General features: G+C 40.6%; 1 protein-coding gene across 1 annotated transcript in view; it reads right to left on the reverse strand.

Annotated features, from left to right (window-relative positions):
- Snd1 (staphylococcal nuclease and tudor domain containing 1) overlaps window positions 1-13,344 on the reverse strand; it is a 391,069-nt gene that overhangs the window by 252,128 nt on the left and 125,597 nt on the right. Inside the window, exon 11 of the mRNA XM_034518746.3 lies at window positions 1,083-1,172. Within this exon, the coding sequence (XP_034374637.1) occupies window positions 1,083-1,172 (90 nt within the window). The remainder of the gene's footprint in view (window positions 1-1,082; window positions 1,173-13,344) is intronic.

A 13,344-nucleotide genomic window follows, 5' to 3' on the forward strand; every position in this document is an offset into this window, starting at 1 on the left:
ACTGTACCAAAGCTGTCAACATCATCAGTGTGGGGAGGAGTACATAACATGGGTGGAATGTATCAGTGTGGGGAGGAGTACATAACATGGGTAGAACGTTTAAGTCCACAAAAAACCAAGTGTGGTGTTCTAAAGTACTAGATGATTTGCAAGATACTATCATATAAAAATCAACTCATAATGTGAAATTTCTCCTAGAATCCCAAACCAAAGCATGATTCACAGCCCCTTCCTAAACAGGATTCCTTTGGTGCCATTAAAGGAGTCACCCCATTTATGTTCTTTGAACATCCATCTAGATTACAAATGGTCCTAGACTTTGGAATAAGACATCAGAAAAAATAAAGGTATGCTTAACAGCTCACCATTCAAAACACTTGTAGAATATTGCTATAAATAATAATATTAAGATACACGTTCTAGGTCTCTGAGCCCATAGACTCCAAAGTCAACATACCAAGCAGCAAGCAGTCTTCACTCGGGATCTTAAGAAGATAACACAATTATTTCCAGTTAAAGTCCCTATTGTCCCAGTAGCTGGAACAGGGGCTACTAGAAACCTAAAAAGGTTAGGGTAGTGTCCATATACAATGCATTTCCCTATGCATCCTCCTCCTAACAAAGGGGACTCCCAATTTCCTCTCCTATACTCATCATGTCTTAAAAACAAGAGAAATGCAAAAAAAAAAAAAAAAAAAAAAAAAAAAAAGCAGCAATTTTCCCTCAGTACTAACTCTCATGGCCCTGAACTTATAATGGAGGTGGCTGAAGAGAAAAGAAAAACTGACTGAATACAGCATGGGGTGGGCGATATGCAGTTATTGAAACTGGAATTGAGCCTCGAACCTGCGTGAAAACACTGACAATCAAACTGTGGTCAGGGTCCCAATTTTAAACCTCTCCCAAGAGGTACCACTTCCTGACACATAGACTCGCCTCTCTTCATATCAAAGTAATTCCACTTTACATGGTTAGGAGTGTTGTCTACTGCAAAAAGACCTGGAGAAGACCCAGTAGAAAATCATCACTTCTAAGGCACGAAACTAAGTCCAAACATGTGTTGATGTATGCTCATCATTTACCTTCTTCCCAATGAGCTTTTTACGAAGAAATTCCCGGGCCTCAAACATGTAGGGGATGTCATACAGGGGCCGAAGCTTCTTATTCTTATCCTGCAAGCAAAATAGAATATGCTATTAGGAATGAAAAAAATTAACATAGGCAATACTGTAACACACAGGAACATATGCAAAACGGGCTGTCTCTTTGTATCGTAAACGTTAGTAGAGTACCAGATGTCTTATAACTGGTTACTAAATAGTTGGTTGAAATGCTTTACTGGGAGAAGAATTTCTTTTTCAAGTGGCAGGCTCAAAAAGAGTGACCCAAGTTGGAAAAAAGCAATATGGAAGAAATTCAATATTCAGTGACACACACACACACACACACACACACACACACACACACACACACACACACAGAATCAAATTTCAAAACTTCAATTAAGCAGCTACCAACTATTAAATATATACACACTACCTAATAGGCATACATCCTGACTGGAGACAAAACTTAATATAGTAAAAGACCCTAGATACAAAGTAGCAACACAATGCAGTTTTGAATAAATACAAAATAATGTGCTAAGAATTCAGAGAAATGAAAAGGAAGAAGTGATCGGGAAAAGTTTCAATGACATATAGTATTTAATGTATTTTCAGGACAGGGAAAATAATTAATGTGAAAAGTAGAATTAGAAGAAAAAACAGTACAAGAGATAGAAAGGAGTATATTTCAACATCCACAAGTTGGCTCATAACCTATGTGCCCTGGACTCCTCCTCCACGGTTCTACTAAACAACCATCCTCTGCAGATAACAAGGAAGTCTTGAGGAAGGCGATGGGAGTAGGAATGGATAGAACTTAAAAAGCTATGAGAACATTTTGGAAAAAGGCATTAACAGAATTTGACAATGCAGTGGACAGAGAAGATAAAAGGATAGAAATCCAACCCTTAAGTCATGATGATAGGACTAAGAAGTCCAGAGCTGCCTGCCTTTGTGGGGTGTGAAAACATGGGGGATGTCCTTAAGAAGAGTGTATCCAGATAGCCTGACATGATTCCTTAAGAAAGTATTGGGATAGTCTGATATGATGACTTCAGTCTTTCACATGAGGCTTAAGTTTCAAATTAACAAAGACTCGAAATCTATTGTACCTCCCTATGTATGTATGTAAGTATGCTAGAAGAACACAGACCCATACAGTATCTGGGGGGAAAAAATGTATGAAGGAGAAAAGCAGAAACTACTTCCTATCATGTATGTAAGTCAGTGATTTCTATCTTCCACGGCTACCTAGCTTAGTCTTGACTTTACCATATATTTTGTATCTGACAAAGTGAGATGTGTCTGTCTAATCTGTGTAATATTTAAGGAAAGTATTTGTAACTTTTTTTTCCTTAAACAGCCTTCAAGTGAGGAATCTCCATCATTATAATGTTACATTCAAAACTCATCCTACAGTCACTCTTACGGAAAAGGGAAACGAAGTGGGTGTTGCCTCTAAGATGCTGACTGAGCCTTGCTGTACTGGACATATAATAAGACATTTCAATTCAGTGCTGTGACCAAGAAGATCTCTTATGAGAATGTAAACAATCCTTTGAGTAACAAGAAATTCTGAGCTTCACATTCATCATCTCACAGTCATTTACCTCCTCTATGAAATTTGGAGAAAAAAAAAAAAAAAAAGGAATTATTGTTCCAGTACTCTCCCAGGAAGAAAAGGCACATCTTTTACAGATCACATGTAGGAATCTACTACATGAAGCAGAAAGAGCATGGGTATTCAGATATCAGGACCACTGTGTATGTGTAGGCATGACCCTAAACGTGATAATACTACAGGAACAAGAGAAGAGCAAAAATGCTGGGTATTACAAAAAGATGTAATGTAGATATTTTATAAATGTCCTGGAAGCTAGGTGCAATCAAGGGACCACAAATTAAGATGTTGTTATGTAGAAGAAAGTAAACCACCCTCATAAGTCACAGAAGCTGAATCTATCAAAGCTATAACCCCTCCCCAAGGTTAAAGAAACCATAAACAATTCCTGGACAGGAGACCCCCTTCCCACGCATGACTATCAAGCAACCTGTATTCATGCACAGAGGTGTGGGACCCAGCTTTTACCTGTAATCACTCATGCTAGGGTAGGCTTCTCAATGGTGTGTGAGTGGCCTCTGAGTTATCCATGCCCCTGTAAAGAACCCCATCCACTCTTGTAACTCTAGTAAACTTACTGGTTTGCCAAGATGATCTGTGGTGAACTGATGTTTACCCCAAATGTAAGCGTTAACAGACACATCCTAGAAAGAGTACCTGATGGCACTATGGCACAGGAGACTGTCTGACAGAATTCAGTTGCCAGTAATGGCAGAATTCTGCTTTGTTTCTCAGTAAGGAAACTCAAAACCAAAGCCCTCTACTACCGAACTACATCCCAGTTCTAACAGGATTTTTAATAAAGACAAAAATCAATGGTTATCAGAATCAGCCCTCAGGAATAAAAAGAACCAACAGATTCACACTCACCAAGCAAGCAAGAAAAATCTATTTACATAGAGTAGCAGTGTGATGACAGAAGCCTTAGTGAACAGAGATGTTTTCAATTAATTGAACAGAACAATGATGCTTACTTACTATACACAGCTTTATGCCATGTCACAAGACCTGAATTCTCAGCCTTCCTTTCACACCCTAAAACTCCACATGGGAATTAGAAAACGTGAGTTGATTGAAACTCTAAAATTGAAAATGGAAGGCAATCATCCTTGCAGCCATCTTGAGCCATATACCCTGACAAGAAATTTGATTTCGATAGCGTGCGACAGCTGAGCACATTCTGATAACATCTTGTTTTAGATACCCAGGATCTTCCCTTGGGTGTGTGAGACTTAAAGCTGTGATTTAGAGCCCTGACTTAAGGGCATGACTTAGAGATCAGATTTAGAGACAAGGCCTAAGGTCATGACTTAAAAGCGTGACTTAAGGGCGTGGCTTAGAAGTGAGACATAAAAAAGGTGAGAGGCAGACAGAAGAGTTCAGTACAACTTGCAGTAGGCATTAGGCACTGAGGAAGAAGACACTTGGACTAGAGAACTCGGAAGAAGAATTATTAGACATTAGGCACTTAGCACTTGGAAAAAGAAACTTGGAACTTGGAGGCACTAGGGACTAGGAACTAGGGACTTGGAGAGAAGAAGAGAGACTGAAGAATAAACGGGATTGAATCACACTCTGTCTGGTCTCCATTCTTCGCATCAGTCCTCACTCTCTATCTTGCTGAACCCCGACCCGAGGACTGAAGCAGCTTGGGGCAGTACTGAGCTCTAACCATTTAGCTCCCAAGGCTTTTGGCAGTGGGGGTCCCAACATTGACAGAACAGTCCAAGACATTTTGGCCCCCAAACGTGCAGTAGAGCGGTTTTCAACATTTTTTGGCTCCCAAACGTGGGGTATCTCGGGCCGCAACATTTTTGAGTACATTTCTAGAAGTATCCCAAGGAAGGCCACAGGATGACATACACATTTTGTGTGGCAAATGGTTATGTAAACAAGAATACTATTTGAAGATACTCTTTCCAGGATAGACTGATACAAAATCCCCTCAAAAGAAGGAAAGTGAGCAAACTGTATCAGCAAGCACCAGAATAACAACAGGGCAAACTCAGAGTCTGATTATATGTCTCTCAGGAAGCTAGGAAGAACACAAAGCACAAGTGAAAACAGAGTGATCTTGTTACTCTAACCCTTCAGAGCCGGTAGCTATTGACATCTACAAACATCTTGCAAGAGAGATATTAGAAGTCCCAAAGAAGCCACAAAATAAAAGCAATTCTTCCAAATTACCAGGTACATAAAAGCCTTTGAAATCTCGAAGAGGCAATTGAGGTATGGGATATATTCTGGAGAAACAGGACTGCAGTTGAGTCTTTCTGCTAAAAGAGACTGTCTAGTTTAGATTCTAATTTACATGGAAATATTTTTTTCAAAATAAAAATAGAAGAAATGCTTGCTTTATCTGGTGGGTGGATAATACACAAACCAATATGGGCTGTAATCACATTCCTCCTGAGAACTGACACTGCGTGTAGGCCCTGCAATGACTCACATTACAGACAGAAGAGATAACTACAGTCATCTGTCCCTCTCCTTAAGCAAAAGGCCCAACACCCACACCTCAGCACATGAAGACACATCTGGCCTTTTGACAGGAGGCATTTTAGGCCAGTAGACAAAACTGGGAAGTCTAGGGGTCAGACATCTTTTGAAGAGCAAAAAGAGACCTCCGGTCAAATTCTTGCTTTCAGGCTTTTCCTAGTCTGTCCCTAAAAGCTGGAGCCCTAAAATATAATGACCCTGAAACAGTACAGTACTTCTTGAGGTTCAACAGATACACATTATAGGTCTAGGAATAAAGAAAAGGTGGGTAAGTGTGTTCTAGTAAGACTTTAAAGTTCTCTATCAAAAAGACAGAGCAAAGGTAAAGGAGGAAGCCAAGAATTACGGGGCAATAAGAAAATGAGGGTGGAAAGTTAGTCAGAGGAAATTAAGCAGGGCGCTGGCATAATTGTGGCAGGCTTCACTTAAGTTAGAACTTCACAGAGATTCAAGATAAGGTCATCTGAAGACAGCTAAGGAGATATACGTGGGAACCAGGAGTGTGCCTGACCGGTCAAAACAAGAAAAAGGCTACTAGGCCCCAGAACAGAAGGCAGGAACAGACTTGATAGGAAAGACAACTTTATTTCCCCAACTAGCTCCTCACACAACACAATACCTTTTAAAGGGATGTGAATAACACTGCCCTGGTCTTCAGGTTGAGGACTTACACTGTAGCAAGGGACACAATACAGCAATCTAGGTAGAACATGATGCTGGGCTACAGAAGGGCAGTAGCAAAGGCAGATACCAAATGAAACATGAAATGTCAAAGAAAGCAAAGAATCAAGGATGACTTGGATTTGAGCAAAAAATGAGTAGGGGTTGTCAAAGAAAGGGGAAACTGTAAATGCTTTGGACTCAAGAAAGGAGGTATGAGCAGGAGCTGAGCTTGTAAAGCTTCAGCTGCTGAGATCTACGTAAAGCTGACGGGGCAGCTGGGTACACAGATATGGAAATGGGGTGTTCATAGACTGGTTTAATAGTGTGAGAGCTATAGTGTGTAGTGGTGCCTGGGTATTCAGTAAGAACATGGGACCTGTCTGTAATGGCAGGTAATGAATGTGTACGGGAGAGAGAAAAAGCAGCCGTGAGCAGAGCACAAGGATACTAGAAGAGTGACGGAGCAGAAGGTTGATCAACTGTATTAAATACTGCAACGTTAACCAAGCAAGACACGGGTGAAAGGTCAAATTCTGTATCTAGCTAAGAATGGTCTTGGTAGATTCATGAGGGCAGTTCTTGGGGACAGTAAAAGTAAAAAACATGCCAGATCTAAGAAAAAGTATACAAGACACTGGGAAAAAAGCAAAAACATGAGAGAGAAAAAAAAACCCAGGCAAATACGATTGTGCTGAAAGATGTGCTAAAAACTAGTCAAATATAAGATCATAGTTGTCAGAAGAATAGGGTTTCAGGAGCTTTAGGTTTCAATTTTAGATGAGAGAAATGGCAGACAATAGTCCGGCAGTGACAAGATGAGTGACATTAAAAGAGAGGCAGTAACTATCCTTATATACCAATAAAGCAATGGCTTGACACAGAGCACACTACTACAGCTCAACATGTGTGCAGGTACAGGTTTTTGTCGGGAAGACAGGCAGAAGGTATGATGGAACTCTCTTCCATCACATCAATTCATGCATGGCAAGAAACTCTGACAAATTAAAAAACAAAACAAAACAAAACAACAACAAAAAAAAAAACCAAAAACAAAAAAAAAAACCAAAAACTGGTGAAAGAACAGGCAAGACTCTGTATAGATACTAAAACTCAGAATGGTAAGTTTATGAAAAAAAATAATCTTACTAACAAAAAAACTACTTAAGGTTAAGTATATGGGGAAATTGGAATGTTCTTTACATACAGACAGAAGTGTTAAATGTCACTCTGACACAGTGCTATGCACTGATATTTGGTTGACACATTTCTCTACTTAAGGAATGCTACTTATGGGTAAGAGTGAACTTTAGAACCTAGAAAATTCTTATATGCAGTAGACAAGTATTACAATGTCCATATTAGTACTGTGTACAATGTAGTTGTATAATGGAATACAGAACAATTAACTTGAATTAGGGCAACTAACCATGGAATAAATTTGAAAATAATATTGAGCAGAAGAAAGTTCCAGAAAGACACAGTACAACTCTATAATACACAATAAACAGACAAAAAGAGTATTATCTACTTAGAGACCCATGTCAGCAGCAAAGCAAAAAAAAAAAAAAAAAAAAAAAAAAAAACCTGCCAAAACAACACCAATACACGCACACGCAGGCACGCACGCTCGCACGCACATACTTCTGAAACATGGCTAATGGTTACTGATGCAGGATAGAGGAAGGATGGTGGACAAACAGGGTTAATGATGATGCCCGGGCCCAGGTACTTCCAAACACAACTGTAATATATGATATTAAGAAGCAAATGTGGAATAATGTCAAGGCTGGAAACAGAAGGCAGGTGTTGATTACCACTAAACCTAGTTGATCGTCTTCAGACATTCCTCACCACGTCTTGTCTTTTTATTCCTGTGTGCAGCAGACTAACTGGCTGCTATTCCCCTCTCAAAGCATACATTATATTCTTCTCCCCAATCACAACAGGGGGAAAAGACAGTCCAGCAAAGATGTGGCTTTCCATGATGCAGAGGGAATATTTAACTACAAACTGTGCTATGAAATAAACAAGGTCAATAAGAAGTTTGACTTTTGTCTTAAAAATGAAACAAACTATAATATATTAATTAATGTAGCCAAGCAGAATTATACTCCGTGATGATCTTAAAACTGACTGCTGAATTAAAATAAGAGCAGACATGATCAGACTTAAATGCATAAAATTTCAAACAGTAAATAATGGCCCAGTCCCAGTAGCTCTGCCTCACATGGCATTTTAATAAACAAAGGCTGCAATTTCCATTTGAATTATAGACTTAAAATAGGAACAGTATCACATGCCCTCAGCATATTTATAATCAAGGACCTTTCAATTCCCTTGGCAGCCAAGAGACAGGATCCACAAGGATACCCACTAGTTTGTGGTCTTGAACACACAGAGCAGCACATTTCTATTTATTTTTAAAAAAAAAATATAGAGAGAGAGTCTGCTAACCACAGAGCTACAAAACAGCACAGGGGAAGCTTAAACTTGTAGCCACCTTGGCCAAATGGGCAATACCTAAGCATTTCTGTAGGAGTGTGCACAAGCTGTGCAATCTCAAACAACCACCAGGAGTGGTTGTTGTGGGGGTGGGGAGAGGTATCAGCTTTATTTCTTAACCATATATATCCCACTCAAAATACATCTTAAGAATAAGCAAATCTACTACAAAAATACAAAGACAGATGTAGGTAAGTACTAAATTACAAACTAATACTGTTCTTACATATTCCAGGGAGAAATGGAAAATGGGTTTAAGCCACTATTGAAAATGTTGGTGAAAAGAAAGAAAACAGTCTAAAACTCAATGCCATAAAAGACAAAAGCAAGCAGAGGTTTAGAAAGGCAGGAAAGCCTCAGTGAGGTGTTCAACTGATGGTAAGATGGTTCACTAAAAAATAAACAAGTATGTTACTAACCAGCTGGGATTCAACCCTCCTCGACCTTCTGGACAGTGACAGCTAGTAACACTCAAGTACACAATTTGCAAATATCCCTCAGTACCAACTAGGTCTGAGAGCAGAATTTGAGAAGCTGACAGAACAAGCCAACTTGACCACACCAGAGCAGAGAGGAACAGGCAGACTTCACTCTTTCCCTATGGCCAGTCCTCCACTAACCATGATGACAGAAAAAGGCAAGGGAAGTGGCAATTCTGCAAACAGTCCCAGTTACAAATGTCTCCTGGCAAACTGCCAGCAGAACAGTTTCACAGAACCAACAGTGAGTGAAGTACAACAAATGAAGGCAGCCTTGTGTCCTTGAAGGGACTGACCCGTTATCTCCGGTGCACAGCATATGATTATAGTCCACAGGAACTGGCACATCCCAAAATTAAAGAACCATTTTCAAGACTATCATGTAAGAAAAAAATCTCCCTCAAGAGACTGCTCTTCTACTCAATTACATAAGCCAACTAAGAGCCTTTTCAGAAGTGCCTGCTATTTATTGCTCAGATGCAGTGAGAAAGGGGAGAAAAGAACAGAGTGGAAAGTGGGGAGGGGAGCCAGGCTCCAAGTCCCCTCCCCCACCCAGACTTTAAGAAGAAATAGTGTGGAGGCTCTAAGGGCCCTAACCACTATTCAAGCAGCAAACCAAATGGGGTCCTCTTGCCTCCTGCAAAAGCTCCTACAGGAAGGTGGAAGAGCAGAAGAAAAGAACAGCACTGGGCCTCACAGGCCTAAATGCCAAAGGAAGCCAAGGATTCCAAGTAAGAAACTGCAGCCAACAGAAAGGTGGAGCCCAGATTCACTGAAGGAAACTTAAAACGAAGACAGCCCTGGGTACTTGCCCCATCTGTCCTTTCTGCACAGGTGTGGCTTCCCACGCGCAACTGGGCAAAAACCTTTCTCCACCCACAAATGCTCTTAAAAAAAAAAAAAAAAAAAAAAACTGCTCTGATGAGAAAGGATGGCAGGACCAGCTTCCATAAAGGAGTAGAGAGAATTCAGGATATCGAGACAGGAAGGGCACAGCACACTTGAAGAGAACAAGGTTCAAGGTGAATAACTGAGAAGCCAAGGATGAAATGAGGCAGCTTAATCCAAAGGTGGCACTCTTCTAAAACCTCTCCTGGCGCTGGGTGATCAGGAGTGCGCAGGCCACTTGCTGCCAATCAAATAGTGGGTGTCTGCCTCCTAACAGGGAGCAGGGTAGGCGCTACTGCTTTACATGATGATTGGCTTCAGTCTTCTCTCCTGAGATTACAAAAATAAACATCTAGCCCTTTAAATGGTTTTGCAGTGAAAACCAGGCAAAAACTACATAGAAGTTGAAAATAATTGAACTGTTAAGTTCACGCTCAGAGAGCAGGCTGGAAAATACAAATTCCATGGGAAAACAAAATCTACTTAGCTGAGTTAAGTTTTACACCATCTACCATGGGTATTAACAAGAGAGCTAATGTCAAGAGACAGAGAGATAAAGCAATGTTACAGCATTAATCACTTTCTACATTAGTACTATAATTTAATTACTTCATATAGGTCTTATCTTACCAGCCACACCTTACAAGGGAAGATTAGTATGAAGGGAGAGGGGAGAAAAAAAAAAAAACAAAAAAAACAAACCTTTTCTAAAGTGTCCAACATGGGACTGTTAGAAAGAGTCAATGGTGAACATTAAGAAGAGAAAACAGGGAAGATTTCTGAAAATTCTGAAAATTTGTGATTATGGGCATGAGTGAAACTGATACATCTCCACGTAAGTTACAAAGGACAGAGCTCTCGCTTCAGCTGTATAACAGTTAGCAAATCCACTGAAGAAGGTCTCTCTCACATTATACTAGCTGACTAAGAACTACTGGCAATTTAATGATCCTACCAGAGCACCTAGGCTTGAAATATCACTGCACAACTGTGAGAAATAAAATCCAAACAATCAATATGTTCTTCCCTAATTTAGCCTTTTTTCTAAAGACAGAATGTTGCCATGAAGTCTAAATTGACCCTGTACTTGCCATCCTCCTGCCTCTGCCTCCTAAGATCTGGGAACAGAGAAAGGCAGTGTCACCTTGCCCTCTTGGTTAAATCTTTATGGCAATCTTCTGTCTCTTTACAAGTTTAACACAATGAACTGTATTGTTTACCACCTTGGGGGAGCTGGTGCGGGTACAGAGACAAACAAACCTGTTAACAGCCAGTAGCTATAAGGAAATCAGAAATCCTGACAGAACAGAAGATTCCTGTTCAAAGAAAGATGAACCGATAAACTAAAAATACCTCAGCTGTAACAGTTCAACACTAAATATATTGTTATGACTAAAAATAAACAAGTAACTAACAAAGATAGGAAAGGAAAGGAAAGGAAAGGAAAGGAAAGGAAAGGAAAGGAAAGGAAAAGGGAAAGGGAAAGGGAAAGGGAAAGGGAAAGGGAAAGGAAAAGGAAAGGAAAGGGGAAAGGGAAAAAGGTTGTTGTCCAAAGCCTTACGAATTTGAGATTAAGTCTAAGCAAAAATATGCTGTGGGGTATATGGAAGTGAGATGCAGGAGAGCCGGGACTGGAACTCAGAGCTGGAGTATCTGCAGAATAAGCATGGCCCTCCAGCACCACAGAGAAAGAGCTGAGGCTGCATCTTGGTGGCAGAGCACACACCCATGCTGTCGCAGCCAGCTCTTGGGCTGACCTCCACTACAGCACAAGTAAACAAGTAAACAGGAGTAAAGGAAAAGGCAGAGTGGGGTTGTAGAGTCCTTCCTTTGTTCTAGAAGAGTAACAGGCAGTGATACAGACAGGCATGAGGTTTTGCTAAATGAAATGAATTCATCTGCTGTTCACATGAACAGATGGAACAGAGGAGAAAAAAAAAAAATTAGCATCACTGAGAAGACTCTCTTGCTACCTAGCTAGGAATTCTTCAGATGAACCAGAACTGTGAGTCAGTGTTGAAAGGGGAAACTCCTTCACTGGCAAGGACAGTAAAAAGCCCACAAACAACAAATCAGCATTTACAGGCAGAAGGGAAAGGGGTGGGAAGAAAGAGCCTACAGAGACAAAAGCTTGGCTGGATGTAGCATGCACAGAATCCTGAGTCCAACTCCCAGTACCAGAAAGAAGACAAAACAGTGACAGAAAGTAAATAAATAATAAAAATCTAAAAAGTAAAAGCACAGACTAACCCAGGTAGTGGGTCTTAGAGGTAGTATATTGTGAACTACGCCGCCACAGTAGGGACCAGCTATTTCACCACTGGCTCTGCCCGACTAGCCCCACTTCTCTTCATTGGAGGCTCATAATTAACCAGTTGGCCTCAAATCATGTTTTCTAGTAATGGAGAAATCTTCTCCTCCATTTTTTACCCTTTATACCCATGCTAAAAATGGAGAGCCAATGCCCTCGGAAGAGACAACCCCGTTACTTAAGGCACAGGCTACAAGCCAGATGAAACCCATCCAGCACAGCGATGTGCCACAGGCCCTCCCACAGTTCTCAAAGGGAAGAAAGGAACTAGAGGGAAAAAATACATTTCTTACAATAGAAAACCGATTTTCTCTATAACCAACGGCAGGATGGGATGGGCTTACTCAGAGGATTGTATCATTCTGTTAGAGAAATGCTTCTTTGTGAATATCTCCCTTTCTTCACCATATTAAAAAATAATAATTATTATTAAAGTTTCTTCCTGGAACAACACAGAAGGGAAAATGATGCTGGATGTGACACTATTATTTAGCTGGTGCCAAAGGAACCTTCAATTGAGGCAGAGTTCCAGTCAAATTTGTGCAATAAATTCTTGCACATTTCAAACCAGGAGACTGAATTATGTAAGTACATGGCAGAAAGGCCTCACTTTAGACACTGACTTTCTGCTTGGTCAGTTGCATCCCTCCAAGGTCTAAATCAAGCTGCTGTGTCTAGTACCACATATTTTATCTATCAAGACAGCCTGCTCTCAGCCATTCTGTGTCAGGCACCCATCTAATGTTACAAAATGAAGATCACTTTCCCTTACTATACAGTGTACATGCCAATAGTCAAAAGCACCAGTCATTTACTGCCTACTACTGCAATGGAGGAAAATGGGCAAGTGAAGAGAAAAAGACTATGAATCTTCTCTCTCTCTCTCTCTCTCTCTCTCTCTCTCTCTCTCTCTCACACACACACACACACACACGTGTGAATTGGGGGGAGGGGGAAGGAGAGAGAGAGATTTTCAGCATTCGGCTCTCACAGCAATTATAGACAAACGAGGTCTTGATACACTGTGTGGATGGACCTTAAGAACTCAGTGGAGGTTGCTGTTGGGAGGAGCCTGTCCTTCACCACATCTGCAACTGACTACATTGCACCTGTTTGGGATCCTTTTGTTCTTATTGGTTGCCCTCAGGAAACAAGTTCACAAGTAACAAAAACCCACAACAGTTACTTCTGAGTGAAGGAAAGCAAGCACAACCAGAGGCACTTACACAACTGTTTGTTCTGTGAAGAACAGAGGACTGGTACTCAGATCTGGGA

The sequence above is a fragment of the Arvicanthis niloticus genome, chromosome 15 (genome assembly GCF_011762505.2).
Source record: "Arvicanthis niloticus isolate mArvNil1 chromosome 15, mArvNil1.pat.X, whole genome shotgun sequence".
In the NCBI taxonomy this organism is placed as follows: domain Eukaryota; kingdom Metazoa; phylum Chordata; class Mammalia; order Rodentia; family Muridae; genus Arvicanthis; species Arvicanthis niloticus.